Source organism: Alnus glutinosa, chromosome 10 (genome assembly GCF_958979055.1).
Source record: "Alnus glutinosa chromosome 10, dhAlnGlut1.1, whole genome shotgun sequence".
Classification (NCBI taxonomy): domain Eukaryota; kingdom Viridiplantae; phylum Streptophyta; class Magnoliopsida; order Fagales; family Betulaceae; genus Alnus; species Alnus glutinosa.
This window is the reverse complement of record NC_084895.1, coordinates 26,548,574-26,575,853: the sequence shown is the minus strand read 5'-3', so window position 1 is coordinate 26,575,853 and position 27,280 is coordinate 26,548,574. Positions and strand designations below refer to the sequence as shown.

Below are 27,280 nucleotides of genomic sequence, written 5' to 3'. Positions count from 1 at the left end.
ATGAAGCGAAAAAACAAAGCACATGGTGATTGAAGCTTTTTCAATAAAGTGGGGTGCAAGTGCCAAGTGGATGGAAGGATAATAATGATAGTAAAAATTTAAAATAAAATAAAGTAAGTCAATTGAGAAGGATCCCAGCAAGCATATCCCTCAAGCTGCCCCTATACTCCTGAAGCTTTTCCACAAGATTCCAATCACTTGTGCATTCGAGTGCTTTTGGCTATCTTAATTTGCTTCGTTTCCTGATTCATTCTTCCTTCCTACCAAGAAAACCATGGATGCAGAGTTCATTGTTACGAAAGTGGGAGAGTTCATTTTCTCTAAATTTTTAGAGTCGCTGTATGAAAATTTGGCGGTTCCAAAGTTTTGGGACTTCGTACGCGGACAGGGACTTCAAGAAAACCTGGACAAGTGGAGAACAACGCTGCCAGCTATTCAGAAAATGCTTGACAATGCGGAGGAGAAGCAATATACTGACGTGGATGTGAAAAAGTGGCTGGATGATCTCAGAGACTTGATTTACGATGTGGACGACGTAGTGGATGAGCTCACCACTGAAGTCTCCACGGCTGAAAATGAGGCTCGTCCAAGCAAGGTACAGAAATTCACCCCATCTACTTGGCGTACTTCTCTTATTCCAAGCTATTTTGAGATCGATGGTAGGCTGCGGTCAAAGATAGAGGAGGCCACGGATCGATTGAATGATATCCTGACTCGAGAAGGTCAACTGAATTTGAAGGAAACTGCTGGTGGGTGGTCACGTATGAAAACAGAAGTAGAGGCGCCAACTTCTGTTCCGAGAGAACCTCATGTTTATGGCAGGGAAAAAGATAAAGAGACTGTGCTTGAATTGTTGCTGGCAGAAAAATGTAGTGAGGCTGGAGTCACTGTAATTCATATACTCGGTATGGGGGGTATAGGAAAGACAACTCTTGCCCAGCTTTTATTCAATGATGAAAAAGTGCACAGCTTTTTTGATTTAAAAGCATGGGCTTGTGTTTCTGAAGATTTTGACATTGATAGAGTGACAAAAGCAATTTTACAGTCTCTAAACCATGAGAACTGTGATGGCATGGATCGGAATTCGTTGCAAGTCAAACTCAGGGAGAGACTGAATGGAAAGAAGTATCTCGTCATTCTTGATGATGTTTGGAACGAAAACTATGATAAGTGGACTAGCCTACTTGCTCCTTTCCTAGGAGGGGCTCCGGAAAGTAGGATTATCATCGCAACTCGCAATGAGGGAGTTGCATTAACGACATGCGGTACCAATTATCAAGCCCATCGCTTGCAAGGGTTGTCAGAAGACGATTGTTTGTCTTTATTTACCCAACACGCATTGAATACAAGCAACTTCAGTGCATATCCAACACTTCAAGATATTGGTGAAAAAATCGTTGAAAAATGTCAAGGCTTGCCTTTAGCGGCAAAGACCCTCGGAGGCCTCTTGCGCACTACACGAGATCGTGCTGAGTGGGAAAAAGTGCTTAAGAGCAAGATATGGAATATTAGAGAAGAGAGCAACGGAATTCTTCCGGCTCTTATGTTGAGCTACCACCATTTGCCTTCACATTTAAAGAGGTGTTTTGCGTATTGTTCAATATTCCCCAAGGACTATGAATTTGAAGAAGAGCAGTTGGTTTTGTTATGGATGGCAGAAGGTCTAATTCAATCACGAGAGGGGGACAAACAAATGGAAGATTTGGGCAGCGACTATTTTCGTGCTTTGTTGTCAAGGTCCTTTTTCAACCAATCAAGCGTGTGGAAATCACGATTTGTGATGCATGACCTCATCAATGATTTGGCCCAAAGCGTTGCAGGAGAAATATGCTTCAGAATGGATGACCAAATTGGGGGTAGTGATGGAAGTAGACTTCCTAAAAAGGCTCGACACTCTTCTTACTTGGGTGCCGAATACGATAGCATTGAAAAGTTTGAGGCTTTTTTTGGACTAAAATATCTGCGTACCTTCCTGCCTCTTATGCTTTCACGCCGTGGGAGATGCTATTTGACTCATAATGTTCCTCTTCAATTGTTGCCAAAACTACTATGTTTGAGAGTGCTCTCTTTGAGTGGGTACAGCATAGTTGAGCTACTGGATTCGATTGGAAATTTAAAGCATCTACGGTACCTTGACCTTTCTTACACTCAAATTAGAGGCTTGCCTGAATCGACAACTACTCTTTACAACTTACAGACATTGATATTGAAGAATTGTCAGTTTCTAAAGGAATTGCCTTCAAAGTTGGGGAACCTAGTCAACTTGCGCCACCTCAACATTCTAAATGCAAAAAAGCTGGAAGGAGTGCCTCCTCAAATAGGTAAGTTAACTTTTCTCCATACATTGTCTAATCTAATTGTGGGAAAAGATAATTACTCCGTGTTAAAAGAGGTAGGTTCTTTGTTGCATCTTCGAGGGACGCTCATCATCTCAAGATTGGAGAATGCCATTGGACTCAGTAATGCGAGCGATGCTAAGTTAATTGAAAAGCTCAATCTTACTAAGTTAAGCTTGGAATGGAGTGTCGATGTGGATGATTCACAAGACAGAACAAGTGAATTAGAGGTACTTAACATGCTACAACCAAACGAGGCTTTGAAAAAGCTCACTATTAGCTGGTATGGCGGTACACAATTTTCAACTTGGTTAAAAGGTCATTCATTTCCTCAAATGGTGTTGCTAAGGATTGAAAATTGTAAAAAGTGCACATCATTGCCACCAGTCGGCCAACTACCATCACTCGAACAACTTTTTATTGAAGGCATGGCGAGTGTGAAGAATGTTGATAAAGAGTTTTATGGGAATGGTTCCTCGCAACCTTTTAGATCCTTGAAGATTTTACATTTCGAGGATATGAAGGAATGGGAGAATTGGAGTCCTAATGGGGGGTTCCCACACCTACTTGAGTTTTTTATTGGAAAGTGTCCCAAGTTGAAGAAGTTACCAATCGGGCCATCACCATCACTCGAAGTCATTTACATTGAAGGCATGGACAATGTAAAGAATATTGGTCCTGAGTTTTATGGGGAAGGTTGCTCACAGCCTTTTGGATCCTTGAAGTGAAAACTTTACGTTTCGAGAATATGAAGGAATGGGAGAATTGGAGTCCTAATGGAGGGTTTCCACAGCTGCGTGAGCTTTATATTAAAAATTGTCCCAAGTTGAATAAATTAGCAATCGGGCCATCACCATCACTCAAAGTCCTTTCCATTGATGGTATGGACAGTGTAAAGAATATAAGTAATGAGTTTTATGGAGAAGATTGCTCACAACCTTTTAGATCCTTGGAGACTTTAAGTTTCAAGAATATGAAGGAATGGGAGAACTGGAGGTCTAATAGAGAGTTCACACAGCTGTGTAAACTTTATATTGAAAATTGTCCTAAGCTATTAGGAGAATTACCAAACCACCTTCCTTCGCTAAAGGATGTTGAGATACAACAATGTGAAGGGTTGCAGGCAAGCTTCCACTTGGACAACTTGAGGTACAGAGGAAATGAGCGTCCGAAACGGTTGGTTTGCAGAAATGAGGCTGATTTCAGTTTACATATGTCTAATTGTCTTTCAAGGATTTCAGAATTCACATTTCCAACAGAACGATTAATTTTTTATGCGGAAGTTGTATCTTTTGAATCTTCTAAGGAGATGACGCATTTGTCCTCAAATGTGTTGGAATTACTACGACGTCTCCCCTCTCTTCGTGTTATAAGGTTTGAGGACTGTCCAAAACTAGTTTCTTTGGGAACAGAAGAAGTAAAAGAGCAGCCACACGTGTTGCCATTTCCTTCCACGCTGAGAGAAATTCATATCAGTAATTGCAATGCCTTGGAATCTTTACCCAATGCAGTGATGTACAACAACACGTGTCTTGAGAAGATTACGATTGCTGATTGTGATTCGCTGAAGCACTTTGAAATAGATGGGTGTCAAAAACTAGTTTTTTTAGTAGCAGAAGAAGTAAAAGAGCAGCCACACGTGTTGGCATTCCCTTCCACGCTGAGAGAAATTAAAATCCGTAATTGCAATGCCTTGGAATCTTTACCCAATGCAGCGATGTACAACAACACGTGTCTTGAGAAGATTAAGATTTTTCGATGTGATTCGCTGAAGCGCTTTGCAATAGGCCAGCTACCTCAAACTCTAAAGCGACTAGAGATAAGCTTTTGTGATAATATGGTGATTTTGCTAGGCGATGATGATACCAACAGTCGCAGTAGCAGCACATCTCTTCTTGAGTACTTGGACATTAAATATTGCCCATCTCTTAAATCTTTGGGTATCCCAATGGGAGAATTACCTGCAACACTGAAAGTCTTCACCATTGAGGGTTGTGAAAAGCTGGAGTCAATAGCAGAGAGCTTCCATCCGAACTCGTCTCTTGAAGAAATTGTTATTAACCATTGTAAAAGCCTTAAATCCTTACCCATGGGCATACACACTCTCAGCCATTTAGAGAAGGTTGAAATTAGTGGTTGTCCATCTCTTGTCTCCTTCCCGGACAGAGGGTCGCTCCCAGGCAACATTAAAAAGTTACAGATTTTTGAATTGGGCCTACACGACAGCATACTCAGCATCACCTCGCTTCAACATTTGACAATCTGGAATTCCAACAACATTGAGGCCTTTATAGATTGGGGGTTGCACAGGCTTACCTCTCTTAAGTCTCTTACAATTGCTGTATGTCCGAATCTGGTGTCATTTCCAGAGAAGATGCTGCCTGCGTCTCTTACTAGACTCGACATCTTATACTTCCACGATCTGAAATTGCTGTCTTCCAAAGGCTTTCGAAACCTCGCCTCTCTTAAAATGTTGTATATCAAAGAGTGTGAAAATCTCACATCCTTTCCAGAGGATGATCGCTTGCCTCCATCGCTTGAGATACTCCTGATCAGAGATTGTCCTCGGCTGAAAGAAAGCTGCAAGAAAGATAATGAACGAGAGTGGTCCAAGATAGCCCACATCCCTTGCGTTAAGATTGATGGCAGATTCATCTTTGACTCAGAAGGGTTGGAATCCAATTTTGACAATGAGGAATTCATTTATGGGCGTTAGGGCTCAGAAGAGTAGGAATCAAAGTATTAAGGTCAGCTTATTGCCATGTCACTTCTTTTGCTTCTGGCTTTTCTTCGACTTCCATCGGGGAAGGCTCATTGCTTCCTCCTGGAAGTAATTAGGGTTTCTGATATTCTTTCACATTTTTCATCTCCTTTGGAAGATTTAAATACATTGCATTTATTTTTCTTTCTCTCATTTCTTTTGTACAGAATGAACAGCATTGGGGTTTAAATACATAGCATTGGGGTTCAACAGAGCCGTGGGTGGTGGGTCCACTGTGCAATTCATCTCCACGAGCCACACATCACGCTGTTCTGTTATGGGCCTAAAGGAAGCCATGAGGCATGATCTACTTTATTTATTTTATTTCTTTGCATGTGTTTGGGCGTAATGGTTATATTTGACTAAGAAACAATCTCGATGTATTGGAACTTGGGTTTGTATTGTTGTTAATTTTCCTATTTGGGAATTTTGTACTTATCATTGGTATTGCATAGATATAAGAGGATCTTTTGTTAGTGCTTGAATGTTGGCGTTGGAGAGATCTTATTGCTCCAATTTCTTAATGTTCTCGTTGGGCTTGCACAAATGCATAACAGGTGCTTGTTGAATTGCCTCACTGACCAAGCGGAGAGTTAAAGCCTCCCAACTTTGAAGTTTTTCATTACTATGAGTGCCTTTGTTGGCTTGGCCAAAAAACACTCCCAGCCTAAACACCATACCCAGAGCATATATGCATTTTTTCCAATGATTTGGCGTCACATCCTTGTAGGTGGAAACCGACGTGTTCAATGAAGAAAATGTTGGTCCTAAACAGGATATTGATGGTAATATTTTGCTCTGTTTTTTTGTTTTTTTTTTCTTTCCTTGGTAAAAAATGACAATTAGCTTTATTGCATAGAAGGAACCATACTGATCTAGTTGCATGTCTATCAACGTCTTTCAAGGCAAACAGTAATGGAGAAGGGAAGGGATTATCCAAATGCAGTATCCCTCCCCAGGAACAAACTGGTCGAGATTATGAATATAAAGAGGTATGCCTTACTTCTCATGCAATTTAATTTTATAATTTTTAGGGATGTTGTGTATCCAAATAGATAAATTCCTTTTTAACTGATCAAGAGCATAATTACAACTTCAAAGAAATGCCCATGGGCTTCTCTCGTAAGCAAAAAGCTCATCTTTTTCTTTGTAGCCTACTAATGCCACCAATATATTGGTTAACCTTGTCTAGAATGAAATTGAATTTCAATTGGTTCTCTTCTTTTCTTTTTCTTTTTTTCTCATTTTTTTTTGCTTGTCACCAGAAATGACTTCACGTTACATGGGAATCCAAACCTCATGGGGTTGGACCATGACAACCGAGATTGAGGTTCTCTGCAATTCCTAAGATTTAGACTCATAATTTAAATTGAATAGTCTAAATTTAATTATGTTAGATTTTTATTTTTCTTTAAAAAAAAGCAAAAGTGATTAAAGGAGTGGCCGGACCGCCTCTTGAAGGGGGTGGTTGGCCACTTCTCAATCTGTAATATACATATAGAAAAGAAATCATTCAAACTCAATATTTTCCTCTTTATTTTTTGGTTTATTCACTAATAAAAAGGGGTAATTCATTTTATTGCCACAAAACATGCGTACTCGTCTACTTAGAATTATGTTAGCATCTTTCAATATATGAAAAAATATGGTAAACACTTTATTAAACCCAATTAAAACCTTCTCAATATAGGTTGATTGTTAATTTAATTCTTAATACAAATTAAACACTTTATCGACCTTCGTTGAATGATTTGTGTAAACTTGCTTGAGTACCTCTGTGATATTTCTAGGATCACTTATTTTCTGCCAACTGAAATCACATGATAAAATTTGGAGTTACTTTTGGATTTGTAAAAGAATACTTGAAGCAGCTGTTCTTCTCAAAACTTAAGGACAAAAACATGTCTAGAATGTCCTGACAGTTCAATCTCAGAATGATTTGAACATATAAATTCTAAATTTCCATGTTCCAAGCCTTAACTTCAACTTTTATGAGGATTGTAGTTGATAGGATCCACTTGGATTACCACCTAAACTTACATGAATTCTGTGAGCTTTTTCACACTTTCTAGGAGATCTTATGGGGTTAGGTAGAAATTCCCAGAAAGGGGTTGCATTAAGCAATATAACAAGTAGTTAAGAAAAGGTTAAAAAATCCATTCTCCTAATTATCTAAAGATAGCATCAAATTTCACAAAAGGGATGTCATTCTTCAAAAAATAAAAAGAAAAAATCTCATCGCTGCAGACCGAAATTGTGTGCTGCAAGATTGTCTACTACCTTAATTACTTTTTGCAAAAATATCAGTACACAATGAGAAAGTAAGTATAACATTGTTTTAATCCAAGCTCTGATTGTGCCCAAGAGGGATATTTTAAATGCAATGCAAACTTCCCTGATTAAAATTTGAAATCACACATTATATATTCCTGACAATATAAAATGGGATGAACTGTGATGAACTAAACCAACAAAATTCAGTATTATATAAAGTCAAACCAACTTAATTGCACCTCCAAGTGAACTTTGTTTAGTGCTTACTTTGGTACTACAGTAAGAAGCAAAGTGGCAGGAAGGAAAATTGGAGCAAGGAAACTGCTTATGTAATTAACTTGTCAAAAATAATTGCTATGCATTATCGCTGCAGAATAGAAATACGGGAATATTGCAGAATTATAGGATTTTTATTTTTGAGCATAAAATTGATAAGAATTTTAAGGACTGAGATGGATTATTGATTTTTATTGGGCCTCAGATGACTCAAATAAGTTTTAAATTGTTAAGGTGTGATTGGTTGAGCCTTAAATTTTGGGTTTAAGGACTAGATGGAATAAATTTGATTGGTGAATTTATCTTTGGTGGCACTTTAATGAACATATTATTCTGGGGAAACTTTGATTTATAATAATAGGATTATTAGCTGTGGTATGTAATTGTCTTAGTAGATTCTATGGATTATTATCTGTGGTATCCTTAATCTGTTTTTGACTAGGAGGTGGAGACAAGTGCACAAGAGGAGAAGCTTTGAAGACAGAGTAAAGATGTGATGAGTTCAATTGCTAGCATGAATATATTTTACTTGGTTTGAGGCAGTTGAGTTTTTTGAAGTCCCTCAAATTCAACAACGATTCATAGATCCTGAAGCTTGTTTATGAGAGCAAAAACCACCATGCTTCATTGGTTAGAGCAGATGGGCAAATACTTATGTATGTTTATAGAATTATCAAGATTTCTTTTCTCCTAGTTTGAGAGTTTCTCTTGTATATTTCTTATGTATAAGGGTGGTGACCCTCCGCACTTTTAATGAGATTGCATTACTTATAAAAAAAAAAAAAAAAAAAAAAAAAAAAAAAAAAAAAAAAGTAGTATTATCAAGATTTCTTTAAGATATTAGATGTCATTTCTTATGAAAACACTATGTTAATGAAATGAAATGGACAATCAATTTTCTAATATTTAGAGGTGTCCAACTCTGTTTTGCAATATGGGTTGCCTTGTTTTTGTTTTTTTCTTTGTTTTTGTTCTTTTTATCTTTAAATTGTTTCCTCTGCAACCAAAGGATGCACGTATTTACACAAGAATACTTTAACATTTTTCTCTTGAATTGAGATTAGTCAATTATTTTTTGTTAGCAGTTTTGCAATGTTTCTCTGCATAAATGAGCTTGCAGTTAGTCATCTTTACATAATAAATAAATAAATAAATCCCTTGAACCTTTTGAATTACATTGTTTAGATTAAAAGTACTGCATATGTTTGTTTTCAGATACTATTGGAGATATTTAAATAAATAGCTAAATAGAATTATGAATATGTTACGATCTTAAGTGTTCTACATCGGTTAAGCACAATCTTAATTTTGTATATATAAACACCTAGACAACCTTATTTTCAAGCTAGTTTTAAAAGAACAAAAATGGATGCTATTTTGCATAATTGAGATGTATAATCGTACAAGAATTGACCACGTAAGACTTCAAAAAGAAAGAGAAACAAAAAAAAGAAAAGCAAAAGTGATTAAAGAGGTGGCTGGACCACCTCTTGAGGTGGTCAATTACCCCCTTAAGACTTGTGGACCGGTTATGTTAAACTCTTTAAGGTGGAGGTGGTTAGCCACTACAAAGTGGTGGGTTGAGTGGTCGGCCACTTCTCAATCCTCTAATAACATACATAAAAGAAATTATTCAAATTCAATATTTTCCTCTATTTTCTTTCAAGCCAGTTTTGAAACCAGAACAAAAATGGATGCTATTTTGCAAAACTGTGATGCAAGAATCCAAGGAAATTCTTTAGTTCTTATAGTTATAACAATCATTATAATTTATTTTCGACAGAATATTCTCACCAAATTTACAACTTCAAAGAACCTATGGGCTTCTCTCATAAGCAAAAAGCTCCATCTTTTTCTTTGCTCCCTACTAATGCCAACATATAGGTTACCCTTGTCTACAAGGAAACTGAATTTCAATTGGTTTTCTTGTTTCTTTTTAGGGAAAAGTATAAATATACCTTTAAACTTCCATACCATCATCAATATGCCTCTCAAACTACTAATTGTGTCAATGTCTCCTCCCTAAACTACCAAACAATGCCAATTTATAGGCTACCCTTTGTCTACAGAGTTTCAATTGGTTTTCTTCTTCTTCTTCTTCTTCTTCTCCTTTCTTTCTTTCCTTCTTTTAATGGACAGTATGAATGTAACCAAGTATACATAAAAAAAATAAAAGGAAAAGTAACTAAGGAGTGGCCATGCCACCTCTTGAGGTGGTCAGGAAACCCCTTTGAGGACCAACCACCATGTTACCCTTTGCGGAGGTGGTTAGCCACCACAAAGGAATGATTGGAGTGGTTGGCCACTTCTCAACAATGAAGAATGCTTTGGGAAGTACTGCTTGTTTTCTTCTGGTTGATAAGCCTGTCTTTTCTGAAGTGTCATGGCCTTTTTGGCTAGCAAACAGGAAACATATGCTTATATCAAATCATCGAGATCTCTTCAAAACAGGAAACATATACTTATGCTTATATAATGAAACATTTCATGGACTTAAGCATTCAGGTCAGGAACAAGGAGAGAGATATAGACTTCAACCGGATACAAGCTGCAGAAATATGTCATGCAACTGCTGCAGAAATATTTCTCTTTGGTTGCATTATATTTTGTTACATTACTGGTTTTTTTTTTTTTTTTTTACCCGTGACAAAAGTAGCCATCTCCAGGCTTTGAGGAAAGAAGTTTTAGACAGAAAGTAAGTATTTGATTCTAAATAATATGAATGATAAATTGAGTGATTCCTTTCATACAACAATATATGACAAATATGGTACATTTTCAGAATTACTATGCTTTGGACAAAGGCAACATTGGTACCCGTATCAAGATTTGATATCTGAATTACCAAAGCGTGATTTGATTAAAGATCTTATCATGTTCCAAAGTGAGAACCTGGATCCAAAAAAATGCACCCTCACTGATTTGCTTGATCCATCTCTCACAAATTCCAAGTCCCTGGCAATACTGTACTGGATACTTTCTCCATCATCAAGCAGAGGTAATGCAACCGAGCCCTGCGTCTCTAGGTTTTTGATCCACCCACGTAATAAATAATTCACAACCTGTATAATAAGCACAGTTACTAGTCTAAACACCTAATAAAAAAGAAAATGACATAAAGTTAACAAAAATAAAAAACAAATTATGGCATTCGCAGGAAATTAAGCCCAATTGAAACCTTCTCAATACAAGCTGATTGTCAATTTAATCAATTTTCATTCTATATGAAGTACAAAATTTAGACCCTCGCTTTTACTCACACATACAGACGTCGGTCAAGCTGAAAGTATTTTCCCTTTTATGGCAGAAAAAGTAATGCAAACTAGTTGAAAAGGTCCTATTCCCTTATCTGCTGAAAGGAAAGACACTCCTTAATTAATTAGTAATAAGCTACATACCTCAGGAACTTCATCATGAGGGCAGTGACCAGCCGGGCTGATCTCATAATACGGAGCTTCCGGTACCTGGCGTTTCACCTGAAGGCCCCAAATAGGATTCACCCAGGGATCTTCTTTGCCATACATAAGGCAGATTGGTACATTGTTCATTTGACATCTACAAGTAAAAATGAACTGCAAATCCATAATTTGAACCAAAAAAAAAAAAAAAAGGAAATAAGGCACAAGAAATATTTGTGGCAGTTTGGACTTAAGCACTATTCACCTAGATAAAGCATCCCTAAAAGATAATTGTCCCTGAGGAGCAAACATAATAGAGGCAAATGATGCAGCGGCAGCTGGATGCTGTGTTGTCTCAAGTATACGAGAAAAGACTTCGTCAACCTTCGTTGAATGGTCTGCATAAACTTGCTTGAGTACCTGTGCGATACTTCTAGGATCACTTATTTTCTGCCAACTGAAATCAGATGATAAAATTTGAAGTAACTTTTACTCAATAGACATTGAATATGTAGAAGAGTATTTGAAGTAGCTTTTCTTCTCAAAACTGAAGGATCTAAACATGTTTAGAATGTCCTTACAGTTCAATCTCAAAATGATTTAAACATATAAATTCTAAATTTCCACATTCCAAGCCTTAACTTCAACTTTTATGAAGATTGTATATAATAGGATCCACTTGGATGAATGTTTACATGATCTTAAATGTGATGCCCATCGGTCTGAGATGTGATAATATTTTACAACCTGACTAGGCAATACAGGAACATATAAACAAAAATGGACACCGATTGATCTAAAGACCACTTAAACTTACATGAATTTTGTGAGCTTTCTCACACTGGAAGGCAGAGGAAATGTTCCAGCCCATGGAAATACTTTTGCTAGTTTAGGAGATCTTATGGGGTTGGGTAGAAATCCCCAGAAAGGGGTTGCATTAAGCAATGTAACACCTTTCACCAAATGAGGGTTGCGTGCTGCAAAATATAGAGCCACGAATCCCCCTAGTGAGTTCCCAACAATATAGACTGGTTCACCAATGACCTGAAACAAAAATGATTGATTTAATCTCTTTGTTTATACATTAACTTGAGGTTGTTAATCTGAAACTAAACTTACTATTGCATAAGTATATGGACAAAAAATCAAAGTTTGCAACTGACTTCCCATTTACCAACATGGAATTCTCACGCTACCTAACACTAGAACTGGATAAAAAAGGGAGAGCTCAAAGATTCTAGTTTGCTACATGAATGGGTATCACAAATATAATTTGTTGTTTCTAGAAAATACTATTAACCATGCCAAATCCGTACGTTATGTGAAAATGAATTGTCTTTACTATTTCAGGGTAAAACATCATCTTAAGAAAATGTCAATTCAAGTTTTCTGGCAAAGTAATGAATCCTTTCTCAGAATTTACAAAAATGACAGTGACATTGGTGCCCATTGAAGTGATGGAAGTAGAACCGTGGCATTTATGACTAACACACTGACAGTGGTGGTAGCGGTAGAGACATTGGAGGGATTTCAGTGTCAACGAGCGCAATGGCAATGGCAACAGCAGTCACAGTTACTGTAGTTGATTGCAATTGTTGCAGTCTTAGTAGAGAAACAGTACAGCAGATGCGGTGATAGTGCCATGACAGTGGTCTAGAAGGATATAGCACTACTGGTGGCAGTAGATGTAATGGTGTTAGTTGTAGAACCATCAGCTGTATGGTTCAAGTGGTAGTGATAAGTGGTGTGCTGGAAATAGTAGTGGTGGTAAAGTTGTTGGCAAGTGCCTATAATGCTTGTATCAGTGGTACAGACAGCAGATGTTGTATAGATTAATAGTACTTCCATGGGAGAAACACTTGGCCAGTTGGCTTAGATGTAACTTTTTAAAAAGTTTTAACAAGTAGTTCATAAAAGGTTAAAAATCCATTCTCTTGATTATCTTAAGATAACATCAAATTACACAAAAGGGATGTCGTTTTTCAAAAAAATATTCTCATCCCTTCAGATCAAAATTGTGTGCTGCAAGATTGTCTACTACCTTAATTTTTTTACAAAAATATCAGTACACAATGAGGAAGAAAGAATAACATTGTTCTAATCCATGCTCTTATTGTGCCCAAGAGGGATATCAATGTGTGAGGTGCGTGATTTTAAATGCAGTGCAAACTTCCTTGATAAAAGTGGAAAAGTAAAATATAGCTAGACCAATGTGCACAAAAGGAATTGGCATCTCAGTAACTTGAAATGAGGAGTTGAGATCCACAAATTTAAAATGCAGACCAAACTAAGCACAGCTTTAAGATAGATTTACAGCCACTCCAAAGTTTGAAATGACACATTATACTCCTGAAAATATACAATGGAACGAACCATGATGTACTAAACCAACAAAATTTAGTATTATATAAAATCTATCATGAATTGAAGGTGTTATTTAGGCCACATATATTGGAAACATGCATCAAAGTCAAACCAACTTAATTGCATCTCCAAATAAACTTTGTTTAGTGCTTACTTTGGTACAAATCAAGAAGCATAGTGACAGAAAGGAAACTTAGAGCAAGGAAACACATAAGGAGGAATCCCTTCAAGAGGTTGCACCACATAATACAAGCCAACTTAATTGCATAAGCAGTCACAATAGATATAAGTATTTAATTAAAAGGAGTGTGTCAAAAATAATTGTTATGCAATACCGCTGCAGAATAGAAATACAGGAATATTGCAGCACTAGTGGTTACCTGCTCTATGAAATATTGAACTTGATCTCGCCATAAATCAATAGAGTAAACAAGATCACTTGCCCATGGTTCAGTTTCATCTCCAAATCCCCATGCGTAATCTTTCCTCACTGATGTATCTCCTTCACTAGAACGGGGAGTAGGATCTTCTAGTGGCAATGACATGCCTTGTCCAAGAAAATCAATTGCCCAAACTCTACAATCACGCCCTAAATCCTTCAGTTGTTTCTCATAATGAAAAGAACCAACACCAAAACCAGGAAGGAAGAGCACCGGCGGGGAATTCACATTTTCACACCCTGCTTTCTCATAATGTACATTGAATTTGGGCTTCCATTCCCAAAAACAGCTACTAACTGGAGCACCAACTTCACCATTAGATTCATCTGGCAGTTCAGGAATTACAACCTTAGTTGCTGACTCCCCCGTTTTTGACATACCACTTGCATCCTCTTCCCCACCAATCACATAACCATTATAGCCTCCACTGAAGACCTTTGAATCAACATTTTTGAAGCCTTCAAGGATATTTAATGATCTAAACCTGCCCTGGTGGCTGCGTTTCTTTAAGATGGACTGATCTAAATTGTAAAATCTCAAAGACCCATCTCTGGAGTCAATTTTAGTGCACCAAAATTTATGTTTTCTAAAGGTGGGCCTTGATTGACGCAAATTAGAGCTTTTCAGAACCAATTCCAATCTTAATTTTACAACATGAGAGCATGGTGCACAATTGTATGACAGAATTTCCATAGCCAGAAACTGTGCCTGTAATGGCCAGCCAAAGCAAATGATTTAGCAACAATCTTACTTTACCTTCTGTTCGGCTGCAGAAAAAAGAGTGAAGAAATCAAATGTGTAATTTGAAATTCTTTTAGTATCAGTTTCCAAATTGGTGAAATCCAACTAGTACAAGGCCAAAAGAAAAAAATTATATGGCATGTCCAAAGTAATGAAAAAGATAAATGCTACACAAACTTCCAAGTGTTTACTGCCTGACGTGGTATTGAAAATCACTATTAGATTTGGATAAATCACAATTGAATTTTGAATCCAATAGTAATTTTCACTGCCACATCAAAGAATAAGCACTTGGAATTGTAAACTTTGGAGTTTGTGTAGCATTTCTCAATGAAAAATATTATGCTGAAATTTATATATCCTTTATAATCCAACTTTTTTTTTTTGGCTAAAAAACCAAACAAAGCTTAAAAGCTTTGAAAGAAACTGGTATAAACATACATCATGGAGAACTATTCTGCGTAGTTCTGATATTAAATTAAACGAAACTACAGCTTACAAACTGATTTAGAAAACTATTCTTACATAAAATTTACAATAACTACAAATAAACTTTACCATAGATAAAATTTACTAAAGCCAGCGAGCTTTGAACACCCAACCGAAGCTTTGTTTAAGCAAATGGTTCGGCAAGAAGCAACTCAAGAAAAGCAAATTAAATCAAATATGAATCCTATCTTGCAAATTTGTCTACCCAACCTGAAATTCAATTACCCATGAAGAGCTTATTGAATACATTAAATTCAATTTTGCATCAAAATTACAATTACTAACTCTTATTAGCAAATCAAACAGACCCAGAAGACCTTATGCACATATTACAACCAACTTTGCATTAGAATCATAATTACCAACTCTTATCAACAAATCAAACAGACCCAGATGATGTTGAGCATATTTTAAAATCAACTTTGCATTAAAATTACAAATACTAAATCCTAATAACAAATCAAACAGACCCATCATCAAGAAACGAAAAGCATATTATACTATAAAAGATTCTACTATTTTTACCTTAATTTGCGGGGACAAGTGGCATTAGAGTCTGATACTCTGGAATTTTTTGAGCTTTCCAAGTATATAGGAGATTCCGACAAGATCTAGAGAGTGAGGAAAAGATATTCGGTTGCTTGAAAGCTTCTACTTCCTTTTAAAGCCATGAAAAAGAGATGGAAATATTTTTAAATGAATCTGAAATTCTTCTAGTGAATGTAAATTATCAAAAAACCCAGACTTGCTGCGAAGTGCTTGTACCTTGTGATGAACTGCTTGTACTCTGCATTATTAATGATAGTTTGTCTTTTAGGTATTCGACATTTTCTCCTTTTTTTTTTTTTTCTTTTCTTTTAGAAATGGCAATCGTCCATAATTTCTCATGCTATTAATGGCTTTTTTTTTCACTTTGCTTATATGAAGTACAAATTTTTTCTCCAAATTGAATTTGAAAAAATTCCTCAATCCAATCGGCCGGGGGGGTGGGGGGGGGGGGGGGGGGGGGGGGGGGGGGGGTACTATGTGGCGTTGGGGGGGGTTGATAGAGTGTTACAAAAGGTATTAGAACATCCTCCTAATACTATGTGGCGTTGGGGGGGGGGGTTGATAGAGTGTTACAAAAGGTATTAGAACATCCTCCTAATACTATGTGGCGTTGAGGCTTTTTAATTTTCATGACATAAGGGAGATTATGACACTCTATACGGTTTGTCCCACATTAGAAGGATAAATTACTCAAATTGAGTGGATAAATTATAAAAGTTTTCATGGATGCTAAGTCACGCTCGTTTCTTGTTAGGTGAGATTGAATTTTTATAAGTCGACCTAATAAGCTATAATAATTGTAATTTGATTAGTCCTTTTAGAATAATAGCGTAGATGTATCTGATGTTTTCTTTTGGATTGTTACAAATTTATTTTATTAAACTAACATAAAAAAAATACACGGAAAAATTATATGCTCTAAAAATACATGTCAATTTAATAGCCTAAATTGAAGAAAAAAAATTCATCCAACATAATTTAAATAAAAACTTCGTCCTATTTTTAATTTTCTCTTTGTTTGTTACTTCATTCCATTCCCATCAATTTGGAAAGGGAAAAGCTTAGTGCTACGAACCTAAGAGGAAAAATAATAATAATAATTCAAGGAATTCCAATAGATGACTCATTTCATCCATAAAGTTCTCTAATCATATTAAACTTTGTATTTTCTTTAGGGGTGGGTATCGATTCGGTAGGTGGTTAAGTCGGTTAACCGACTTTTGTCGAAATGCAGTCGGCGAATTATTTCGGTTAAGTCGTTAAGCGATTAATAGGCGGTCGGTTAAGTCGGTTAACATTTTGATTAACATGGGTAATTAAACGACGTCGTTTTGATTTTTTTAAAGGAAAAAAAAAAAAAAAAAAAAAAAAAAAAAAGAAGAAGAAAGAAAGAAGAAGAAGAGAGATCAAACGTTTCGTTCTTATTAAAACGACGTCGTTTCGTTTTATATCGGTTCGGTTAATCGGTCGGAATAAAATGTGGTTCGGTTCAGTTACCGATTAAAAGGCGGTTTAATTTAGTTCGGTTACCGAACCGGCTTTCGAAATAAAATTTTATACCGACTACCGAACCGAAATTAGTTGGTAGGCGGTCGATGGCGGTTCGGTTCGGTAGACGGTAGGTGGATAATTTGCCCATCCCTAATTTTTCTTAGCTCTTTCAAAGAATTCAAAGTTAACTATGACAATTTCACTTATATATTATCCAATTTGAACTTATTTCTCATTTACACTAAATCTAAACGACACAATTAAGAATTTGTAAGTTTTTTTTTTAAACAGTCAAGCATCTCATATATATAAACCAATTAAGTACAGTACTCAACAGTCACAACACCCAAAACACACAGAGGAATTTCCTTCAAAAAAGCATGTTGTTCGTTAAGAAAGAGTGATAGGCACAATTTGAAACACATTGTTAAAATATATAGACTGATATATTTCTATTCGGTTGTTTGAACCATATATATATATATATATATATATATATATATATATATATATATAGTTAAAATAAAAATAAAGTATAAAATATATAAAGAAAAACACATGAATTTTGAAGTGATTCAACTTTAGAAGTATGCATCCACCATTAGAAAGTGCCCTAAAGAACTACATTTTGATCTTATTAAATTGGGTTTATTTGTATTAAGATGACTTTATTTATAAGAAAAATGGATAAGCGAAATAAGCTTTAAAATAATAATAATAATAATAATAATAATCAAATTCTAGAGAATTGTTTGATTTTATTCTTCTTTGACCAAAAAAAAAAATTAAAAAAAAAAAATCTAGTGCCACCTAAATCAAAGTGTGATTGGCTCCTCAAGATTCCCTCACGCAATGGGGGTGCACGGTTCTCTGCCACGAGAATAACCCATGTTTGCTGCAACCGGTGCCATCTCAATCTCAAACAATAATCCAACGGCAAGATTTTCTTTTCTCTTTAAAAGAGTCCTAGCAAAAACTACCATCACATCGACGTGGCATGTGTCTGTGTTACCACCTGGCAGATTTAATGGAAACCAAAATTTTCAGTTTGCAGGGAAGTGAAACCCATGTACGCAAACACAGCTATCAAAGCTTGGGATTGTTTAACACGTGACTGCTATTGCTTTTAACGTCCGTTTCAGTTCAGACTGCCCTTTCAACCGACGGGGATGGGTCCGTGGCCTTGGCCTATTTGACGGCCGTGTGTGTGAAAGGCCTTGCTCCTGTGTTTCCATTTCTATTTTACTGAAATGGTCTTTTATTTAGCGGGATCTCTGCAATTATCTGTCTAATTAAATAATAGTTAATTTGAAAAGATAATTGAGAGAGGGATTCAATGGGGGCTCATATGCTCGAGCACATTGAGAATCTGCTTAGACAAATAAACTCCATTGAGTCTCTCGTGCAACGGTTGGACAGATTGCAATTCAGGCAACAAATTGCAACTAATCATAATATGTTTTTCTTGTATAGAAAAAAAATAAAAAAAATAAAAAAATAGTGGGTGGTATTTCGGTTTGAAAAATATTTTGTATTTTGAATTGTTTGTTAATGATTTTTTTTTAAAAAAAAAAAGTGGAATCTTTTAGTTTTAAAAATAAAAAAGTGTAAACCAAAGCTATTGCCAAATAAGAACAATTAACGTTTGGTACACGTAGCAGCTCAGCAAATATTTTGCTAAAATAAGTAGCCAAACATGAAGAATACTCACCCAAATTTATTAGAGATAAATGCTACTTAATTTGTATTCTCTTGTTTTTCTCCACTGATGTAACATCAGTTTACAATTGATTTTTTTTTTTTCTTTTTTATTAAGATTTACAATACAAGAGTAATAAGAGAATGACAAGAGAATATTAAATATCATATCTCTTTATTAATTATTCACCCAAATTTATTAGAGAGGAATGCTACTTTATATTCTCTTGTCCTTTTCTAATGTGACATTGTCAATTCATTACTATTATTTTTTTAATTAAGATTTACTTATGCTCTGTTTGTTTCGGGCGTAAAATGATTTTTGAAAAATAATTTCGGTATTTTGCGGTGTTTGGTAGGGGTGAAAATTATGGTCAACCGAAAAATGATTTTCGTTTGACAAAAAATGCTTAATAAATTTCGGAAAATTATTTACGCTTTTTAAAAGAGTAAATCATTTTCCGTAGACGGTAGGCGCAATTGATTATCTTTTAAACAACACAATCGACCTTTACGTTCAAGCAATTGACTATCGTCGAATTCCTTTACCGATCGGTGCCGGAATCTAACAAATTATGCTGGAATCCGACAACTGTCGCCGGATTCCGGGGGTACTGTGCCAGATTTCGGCCAGATTGGCCGAAATCTGGCCGGAGCGGTTCTAGCCGAATCTCCAGCTGGGATCCTCCCAGAACACCAAGATCCCGGCCAGCTAGCCAGAATCTGGCTAGGACGGCCGGCTTCCGGTCAACTGGCCGAGATCCGGCCATTTTGTGCCGGATTCCGACAAAGATCGCCGGAATCCGGCACAAATGGCCAGATTTCGGCCACTTTGCTGGAATTTGTATGTGCCAAATATAAAAAAATATTTTTATATTATTTTATATTAACATTTTTTATTTTTTGAATAAAATTTAATTTTTTTAAAATTAATATGATTAAATTAAAATATAAAAAATATTTGTAATTTTTCGTACGCGCCAAAGACCGAAAAATAATTTCGATGGAAAATATTTTTCTGAAAAATTACTTCCTTAAAAATATTTTACGACGAAAACCATTATATACCAAAACAAATGAAACATTAAATGGATTAATAATACCACGTCAAAAAAATAAATAAATAAATAAATAAAAAGAAAGTACTAAGTAACATATCCCTTTATTAGAACGTTAGCCAAAAAAAAACTTTTACTTAATATGTTTACCAAAAGTCCAAAAAAACTAATTATCAAGTACCAACCAGTACCACATTGACGACCCAAAATGTATTCCCAAATTATTTTAAAAAAAATAAAAAAATAAAAAAATTGTATTCCCAAATATCAATGCTGATCCCCACGTTTTCAAATTTCAACTATATTTCTTATCCTCTCTTTTCTCTGGCACGAGGACTCCTTAGAAAATAAGTCCATTTTGTTTCTCACAAGTAATTTGTTGTCCTAGCCTTCTTCAAATTATTACGTATATTTTCAAATTTCAATATTTCAATTTTGAAATGTATTTTTTTTTTTTTTTTTTTTTCACTTTTTGGGTGGCCGAACCACCCTAGCCAAAATTTATTTAGTTTAAAGGAGAGTTTTCTAATGCGTCCAAACAGGTCTTCCAGTTTGGATCCACATTCCACCATTGCACCCACCTCCGGGGGAAGGAGTCGGAAACAAATGTATATATTAAAAAAGTAAAGTAAATTATAAAGTCAAGGTACAAATTTCATATGTCAAATCACTACTTATTTCAAAAGTTTAAACTGATTAAAAATAATTGGATTGGGTATAAATAACGGCTAACCAGTAATTACTCGAAACTGCTAACCGCCTAAGGTGGTGCAATTAGAGGTAATAACCGCTAAACTGCCGCTACCGCCTATACAACCCGAACGAGTTCTACATTGTATAGAAAAGTTGCTTAGGGAGTGTGGTTGTGTTGATCAGCGTTTTCAGTGGTAATAGAAGTCCCCTCATATTTCCATTTTTAGTTCTTTATTTTCAGTGGTAATGTCATACAACTCTGATGCTTGTGCTCCCATAATTTAGAATTGCATTTCTGACTTCTCAGGCATATTGTGGAGTTCCGGATGTTAACAATGAAGTAAAAAAGAAAAAGAAAAAGAATTAATGTATGCATGCTTCATAATAAACTTATCTTAAATGTTATGAAATACAAAACAAAAATGAATTATTTTCTCTAAGGTCTTTGAAGACACTAACCATCTATCGCTTGAATGTAAGGGCCATTGATCTTGATAAATGGAATGTGTTTTATCTTGTGCCAATCTTTGCCTTGATCCTTCTCACACTGTATCTCCAAGTGAGGACAGCTCCAAACTGACAAAAATTGAAGAGAAGTGAGGCGTTGCATTGATTCTGGTAGACAAAGTAGATTTTCACAATACCAAAGCTCCAGTTCTTTGAGTGCAGCAAGGTTTCCCAGCGACTCAGGCAAAGTACTTAATTTGGGGCAACTCCAGATCTGTAGTGTTTGGAGGCATACAAGATGCTGCATGGCATGTGGAAAGGCTGTTATATTTTCACAGTTTGAGAGTGAAAAATGTTGAAGAGAAGTTAATCTTCCCATTCCTTCTTCTGCAAAAGAACCTAGATTGTGGCATCTGTCTATGGATAAGGACTTGAGAGATTTGAGGCTTCCCAGCTCTGACAAGGATTCAAGCTCAGGGCAATTACTGATCCTGAATGATTGAAGGGCAGAGAGACTATCAAGCTCACCAGAAAAAGACCTGAGCTTCGGGCAGTCCTTGATTTCTAAAGACAATAGATGTTTTTTGTTTCTGACCAACCCTTGTGGCAAATAGATCAGGTCCAGAAATCCACTGAAAAGGGCATTTGAAAGGGAGGACATCTTTGTCACTGTTGCCAATATTTCATTGCTGCAATCGTTCAGCTCTAAAGATTCAATAGATGGAAGATATGGCAAGTTGGTCAATTTTGGGCAAAACTCAACTATCAATTCTTTCAGGCAAGGAAGTAGATCTCTTCCTTCCATGGATGACCATCCCAATAAATTAGGCATATCTTTGAGTGAGAGCCGTTTCAATGACACAAAATCAGCAACCCTGCTAGCTCCACTGGAGTCATTGGAGAAGTACATAGTTGCATCCATTCCATCAATTCTGAGAACTTCAAGAGCAGGTAGCTTTCCCAGTGGAGGAAGTTGAGCACACCTTTGACATTTGACTAACGAGAGTTCTACAAGATTTGTGAGAGAAGAACTCATCAACCAACTCGGGAATTTCGAACCCACGTAGTTCTCAATGAGTAACTTCTTTAACTCAAAATTTGGTTGAAGCCCTTCAGTAACACACTCAACATTTTCTCTTGCATTTACCTCATCAATATTCTCCCACAGTAGTTCCAATGACTGGATGTGTCTCTTCTCCTTCAGGTTTGCATCCCTGGCACATCTTTCATTCCTCACATTCTCAAGGTTCTTAATCTTTAATTCTCCATGAAGGTCTAGGCTCTGCAACTGTGAAATGCCACATCCTGTTTGCTTACCAACTATAAATAGTGGCAATGTTTTGAGTGAGCCAAGTTCTCCAATTCCATTTGGCAATTCGGTTAATAACCCACAACCATATATATTCAGATGCCTCAGGTTAACCAACTTTCTTAAATTTTCTGGTAGTATCTCCAAACTGCTGCAGTGCAGGAGTATGAGCGTTTGCAAATTGAACAGACTGCAGATAGAGCTAGGCAACTTTTTGATAAGAGTATTTGATAGGTTAAGGTACCTTAAATGTTTCAATGCACCAATTGATTTTGACAGCTTCTTAATTCCAGTACTGCTTATGTCTAAAGCACGCAAGGATTTGATACTCAAGATCAAATTACCAGATACTCTTGCAATCTTTCGTCGTGCAAATAACAGGAGGAAAGAGCGTAGCTTTGAATCACTAACGCCCTTCAGATTTTCAGTCTCATTGCAAATGATAGATAAATGGCGTGTGCCTGTAGGGATAATTACTTTCCTGCCACCCTCCAGCATCAAGCAACTAGTACCCGCAACAGATTTTGCAAGATCGTGAAGAAGATCGTGCATTTCGCAGTCCACCATGTCACCATTCCTGTCTTTTGTTGCATTTTGAAAGAATGACCTCCAAAATAATTCATTGAAGTATTCATTCCCAACTTCTTCTTGTGGCTTTCTTTGAGATGATTGAATAAATCCTTCTGCCATCCATAAATGGATTAACTCCTCCTTCTTTATCCTGAAGCCTTTAGGAAATAGGGAGCAGTAAGCAAAACATTGTTTGAGATGTGATGGTAGATTGTCATAACTTAGTCGTAATACAGGCAAAATGCCATTTTCTTCCTCAATAAGACTCCATATCTCATTGTCTTTAACAAGCAACCACTCACTTCTTCGCCTTTTCAAGCCCATTAAGCTTCCTAGAGCTTTTGCTGCCAAAGGTACGCCCCTGCAGTTCTTTGCTATTTCCTTTCCAATTGCCAACATACTTGAACCCTCTTCTGGTTTTCCACACTTGAATGCTCTTTGCTCAAACAATGACCAGCAATCATCATCTGAAAGACCCTCCAAATGGTAAGGGTTGGTAGTGCCCATTACCAATGCAACCTTTTCACTGCGAGTTGTTACTAAGATTTTGCTCCCTTCAGAACCATGCCTCACTGAGTTCTTCAATCCTTCCCATTTTTCATGATCATCATTCCACACATCATCTAAAACCAGTAAGAACCTCTTCCCCATTATCGATTCTTGAATGCGACGGTGAATCGTCTCCATTTCTAGAAGATCACATCTATTCCCCGTCACTGATTCTACAATTGCTCTCATAAGCCTCTTTACATCAAACTCTTCAGAAACACAAACCCAAATTCTTTGCTCAAAATGCTTCTCCACCCTCTTGTCATTGTAGACCAATTTTGCAAGTGTTGTTTTTCCTAGCCCGCCCATACCAACTAGGGGAAGGACTGAAACATCCCCTTTATCAGTTGGATTCATTAGAAACTTCATGATTTTCTCTTTCTCTTCATCTCTCCCAAAAACTTCCGATTCAAATAAGAAAGAATCTGATTGTAGTCTTCCAGATGATTGGGTGCTATAATCAAGAAACTTATCTTTCAAATGAAATTTGAACCTCTCATCTGCTATTGTATTTAATCTATCCACTATGTTCTCCAACGCTTTCTTCACTCTATAACTAGATAGAATCAGATTTGATTGAGAACAGAAGAAGCGTACCTCATTGGTCATGCAACCTTGGATATCCACATGATCATGGAACTCCAGTTTGCGTTGTGAAGCTTCTGATATGTACTCATCCAACAAGTCATCTGCATCATAAGCAATGTCTTTGAGCTTTATCAACCAATCCTTCACTGCCTTATCCAGTACTTGCCGATCTTCTGCATCGTCAAGGACGGCTTGGATTGTTGACAACACACTCTGAAGCTTTCTCATCTCCTTCTTAGTTCCATGTAACATACCATACTCTTCAAAAATCTGAGAAGACAAATTTTCAAATATCACCTGAACAAGAGCAGAAAGAACTGCCTCTGCCATTGCAGTTTCTTTAGAAATGAGGAAGAAAGCACACCAAAAGTGATTCTCAAGAAACGTGGAACAAAGCACAGCGAAAGGATCCCAGAAAGCACCAATGTCTCTCTGGAGTCAACTGCAAAGACTTCTCTCCCTTTTTTTTTTTTTGTAGGAAAATAAAGACCTTGTGGTTACAGTTCAGCATTACAATTGGAGTATAGGACAATATAACATACTATTTAAACAATGCTACTTGTAACATGCCCCAAACTACCTAATCAGATTAAAATTGTCATTCCTTCCAAAACATTGAGAAATAGAGTAAAAGTTACAAACCATGGGTCTTGTAGGCTGCCATAACAGCAATTTGCTGTATCATGATAGTTTTAGGTATTGCTGTATGCTGCCAAATATTATGACAACTATACTCACTGCTGCAACCAAACTTGCGGGAAAATAGTTTCAACCTGTACTACATATTGCACTGTTTTTCATACCAAAATTTATTGAAGTATCTATATATATTATGACAGGTAAATAACAGCCGCAACCAAACTCGTGGAAATATAGTACCAACATGTTTTAAATGTTGCACTATCCGCATTGATTCGATGATATCCTGTTTTTCTTTTGGCGATTCCACTCACATATCACTATTCATTGACTTAACATTATGCCCATACATAATACCATGAAATTTAAATCCAGACTCTAAGTCACCTCCTTTGTGACCCGAACTCGTAACGTGGTGTCTACTCTAATACTAATTGTTAAGAGCTTAACCATTGACCCAAAAGCTCTAGAAATGTTGAATACTAATTTGGTTAAACCCTTAGGCTTTAGGATTGTAACACATCACATGTACATATGATCTCAAGTTCTTAAACGATGACAGTAGAATATAGGAGGTGATGTTAACCAAACACAAGAAAATTACAGCATTTGACAAGGGTCTTGGTCAACCATCTGTTACAATGAAAAATATTATGGACTTAAAAAGACGATCACTTCTTCATCAATCATCCTTTTTGTACATGTGAATTTTCTCCCCGTTTTCTTCAAATGGGTCCACAGTTATGATTAGGGTATTAAATCATGAACAAGGCTAGAGAAAATAAGTTCCAATCAAGTATCGATCGTTACTCGGCATGCTTAATAATCTGAACGTGAATAGTAAAGAATAGTAAATAACTATAATGGTAACACCTCAATCCCATATTAAAAAGATGATTAACCCACGTAGAGTAAGTAAACTCTGCGATTTTGCAAGCCAAATTTGCGTTTTTAAATAAAATTGTGAAAAGTATCTCATTTGAGAGTGTGTTTTCAAAAATGATGGTTTGAACACATGAAAAAATTTAAATTTTCAAATTGTAAGCAAAGGGGTGTGTTTTAAAAAATGTACAAATTTAAAATAAAAAGGGCCAAACGTTTAACTGCGCTTAAAAATCGTATTTTCAAATTGCACGTATTGAAATCTCTATTTTCTAAATCGTACGTTTTGAAACTGCAAATCCAAAAGGACGCTAAGATGGCTACTTGATCAATCATCAATGCCGTTTGAAAACTCTAGTATGGAAGCTTAACCTTAATAAAAAGCTTAGAAATAGGATGGTGGTAGTAGCTTAGACGTAGATTCAATCTTGCAGATAAAAGTTCCAGATATAACCATGAACCAAAGAAGAAAGTGATTTTTCAGTTCGCTATTTCTTTTTGGTTCATAGATCATTTTGTGCCTGCTGAGAGAACAATACCCTCTGTTCCCATAGAAAGCTTCAAATAAGGTTTTATCTGACTGCTTCTGTCAACCATTTCCCGTAAATCGTAATGCTTCATTTGTCTCGGTATAAAATGTGTCATAAAATATTTTATAAGAAAATATTTTATGTCGAAAACATTTTTCAGTGTTTGACGCATACGGAAAATCACAAATATTTTTTATATTTTCATTCGACCATATTAACTTATAAAAATTAATTTTTATTCACAACATTAAAATATTAATGTAAAAATAATATAAAAAAACAACTAAAAAATTATGTTTAATTAAGATATATATATGATTAACAATAATCATATTTTTTAAAATTTATATTATTTTTAAAGTGGCCGAAATCTGGCCATTTGTGTCAGATTCCGAACTCCTTGTCGGAATCCGGCCATTTGTGCCGGATTTCGGCTGGATCTGGCCAAAACGGTTTTGGTCGAATCCCGGCCGTTCTGGCAAAATATAGCTGGAATCCGGCGACGGTGGCCGAACATTGCCGGATTCCGGCAGAAATTTCCAGATTCTAGCACTAGCGGATTCAGACCAGTGCCGGAATCCGGCGATGGTGGCCGAACATTGCCGGATTCCGGCAGAAATTTTCAGATTCTGGCACTAGTGGATTCAGACCAGTGCCGAAATTCGGCGATGGTTTCCAAATTCCGTTGATGGTCGACTGCTTGAGCGTGAATGTCGACTTCATCGTTTAAAACAGGGTCTACTGCGTCTACCATCTGGAAAAAATGATTTGCGCTTTTAAAAATCATAAATTATTTTTCAAAATTTACTAAGTAATTTTTATTAAACGAAAATCATTTTACAGTTAACTATTATTTTAGCCCCAACCAAATATTAAAAAATATTGAAATCATTTTTTAAAAAATATTTTATGTAAAAACAGACGGAGCATAACTTCCAACTAGTTCTTATGGACATTTTGGGACTGACAAACTGGTGAAAGCCCAAGACAGGAGCCCATAGGCCATAGTTTTTTTGCTAGGAGACAAAGCTAAGAAAAAACAAATTATTCTTAACTTGCTCTTTTGGACGAGGTTGTTTTTTCTTAACTAGGGTCAATGTGTGGGCAAATGAGGAAAATAAACGGTTTTGTGAGACTGTAGCACACGGTTGACATATATTATTATTATATGTATCTTTTGGACCCCCCCTGGAACAGA

General features: G+C 36.2%; 4 protein-coding genes across 6 annotated transcripts; 2 read left to right on the top strand and 2 right to left on the bottom strand.

Annotated features, from left to right (window-relative positions):
- Positions 1 to 235: 235 nt before the first annotated feature.
- On the top strand, positions 236 to 8,429 carry LOC133879859 (putative disease resistance RPP13-like protein 1). Of its 2 annotated transcripts, XM_062318650.1 has the most exons (2): positions 236 to 2,321; positions 8,090 to 8,429. In XM_062318650.1, exons 1-2 carry the CDS (start codon positions 275 to 277, stop codon positions 8,134 to 8,136), a joined length of 2,094 nt encoding a protein of 697 aa, XP_062174634.1. In that variant the 5' UTR covers positions 236 to 274; the 3' UTR covers positions 8,137 to 8,429. The 2 variants fall into 2 exon arrangements, with proteins under 2 accessions (XP_062174634.1, XP_062174633.1); XM_062318649.1 differs by lacking the exon at positions 8,090 to 8,429 and having other exon boundaries at positions 236 to 3,064.
- On the top strand, positions 3,085 to 5,578 carry LOC133879860 (putative disease resistance protein At3g14460). Its single transcript, XM_062318652.1, has 2 exons — positions 3,085 to 5,083; positions 5,265 to 5,578. The coding sequence occupies exon 1, from the start codon at positions 3,085 to 3,087 to the stop codon at positions 5,050 to 5,052; it is 1,968 nt and encodes a 655-aa protein (XP_062174636.1). The 3' UTR covers positions 5,053 to 5,083; positions 5,265 to 5,578.
- Positions 8,430 to 10,329: 1,900 nt separating the features above from the next.
- On the bottom strand, positions 10,330 to 15,788 carry LOC133880133 (pheophytinase, chloroplastic). 2 transcript variants are annotated; one of them, XM_062319016.1, is made up of 6 exons: positions 15,605 to 15,788; positions 13,790 to 14,616; positions 11,863 to 12,089; positions 11,311 to 11,502; positions 11,046 to 11,202; positions 10,330 to 10,709 (listed from the first exon to the last, which is right to left on the bottom strand). In XM_062319016.1, exons 2-6 carry the CDS (start codon positions 14,540 to 14,542, stop codon positions 10,470 to 10,472), a joined length of 1,569 nt encoding a protein of 522 aa, XP_062175000.1. In that variant the 5' UTR covers positions 14,543 to 14,616; positions 15,605 to 15,788; the 3' UTR covers positions 10,330 to 10,469. The 2 variants fall into 2 exon arrangements, with proteins under 2 accessions (XP_062175000.1, XP_062174999.1); XM_062319015.1 differs by having other exon boundaries at positions 13,790 to 14,557.
- A 5,225-nt stretch (positions 15,789 to 21,013) lies between these two features.
- LOC133880310 (putative disease resistance protein RGA3) lies at positions 21,014 to 24,463 on the bottom strand. The gene has a single exon (XM_062319252.1). The coding sequence runs from the start codon at positions 24,359 to 24,361 to the stop codon at positions 21,023 to 21,025; it is 3,339 nt and encodes a 1,112-aa protein (XP_062175236.1). The 5' UTR covers positions 24,362 to 24,463; the 3' UTR covers positions 21,014 to 21,022.
- Between the last annotated feature and the right edge of the window lie 2,817 nt (positions 24,464 to 27,280).

What these genes read in the sequence shown, in the direction of transcription:
- LOC133879859 (XM_062318649.1), top strand. Translation starts at nt 275, where the DNA reads ATGGATGCAGAGTTCATTGTTACGAAAGTGGGAGAGTTCATTTTCTCT.
- LOC133879860 (XM_062318652.1), top strand. Translation starts at nt 3,085, where the DNA reads ATGAAGGAATGGGAGAATTGGAGTCCTAATGGAGGGTTTCCACAGCTG.
- LOC133880133 (XM_062319016.1), bottom strand. Translation starts at nt 14,542, where the DNA reads ATGGAAATTCTGTCATACAATTGTGCACCATGCTCTCATGTTGTAAAA. An exon ending in TTCAATATTTCATAGAGCAG is followed by an intron (nt 12,090 to 13,789) that starts GTAACCACTAGT and finishes TTTTTGTTTCAG; the next exon opens with GTCATTGGTGAACCAGTCTA. An exon ending in TTTAGGGATGCTTTATCTAG is followed by an intron (nt 11,203 to 11,310) that starts GTGAATAGTGCT and finishes TTTTACTTGTAG; the next exon opens with ATGTCAAATGAACAATGTAC.
- LOC133880310 (XM_062319252.1), bottom strand. Translation starts at nt 24,361, where the DNA reads ATGGCAGAGGCAGTTCTTTCTGCTCTTGTTCAGGTGATATTTGAAAAT.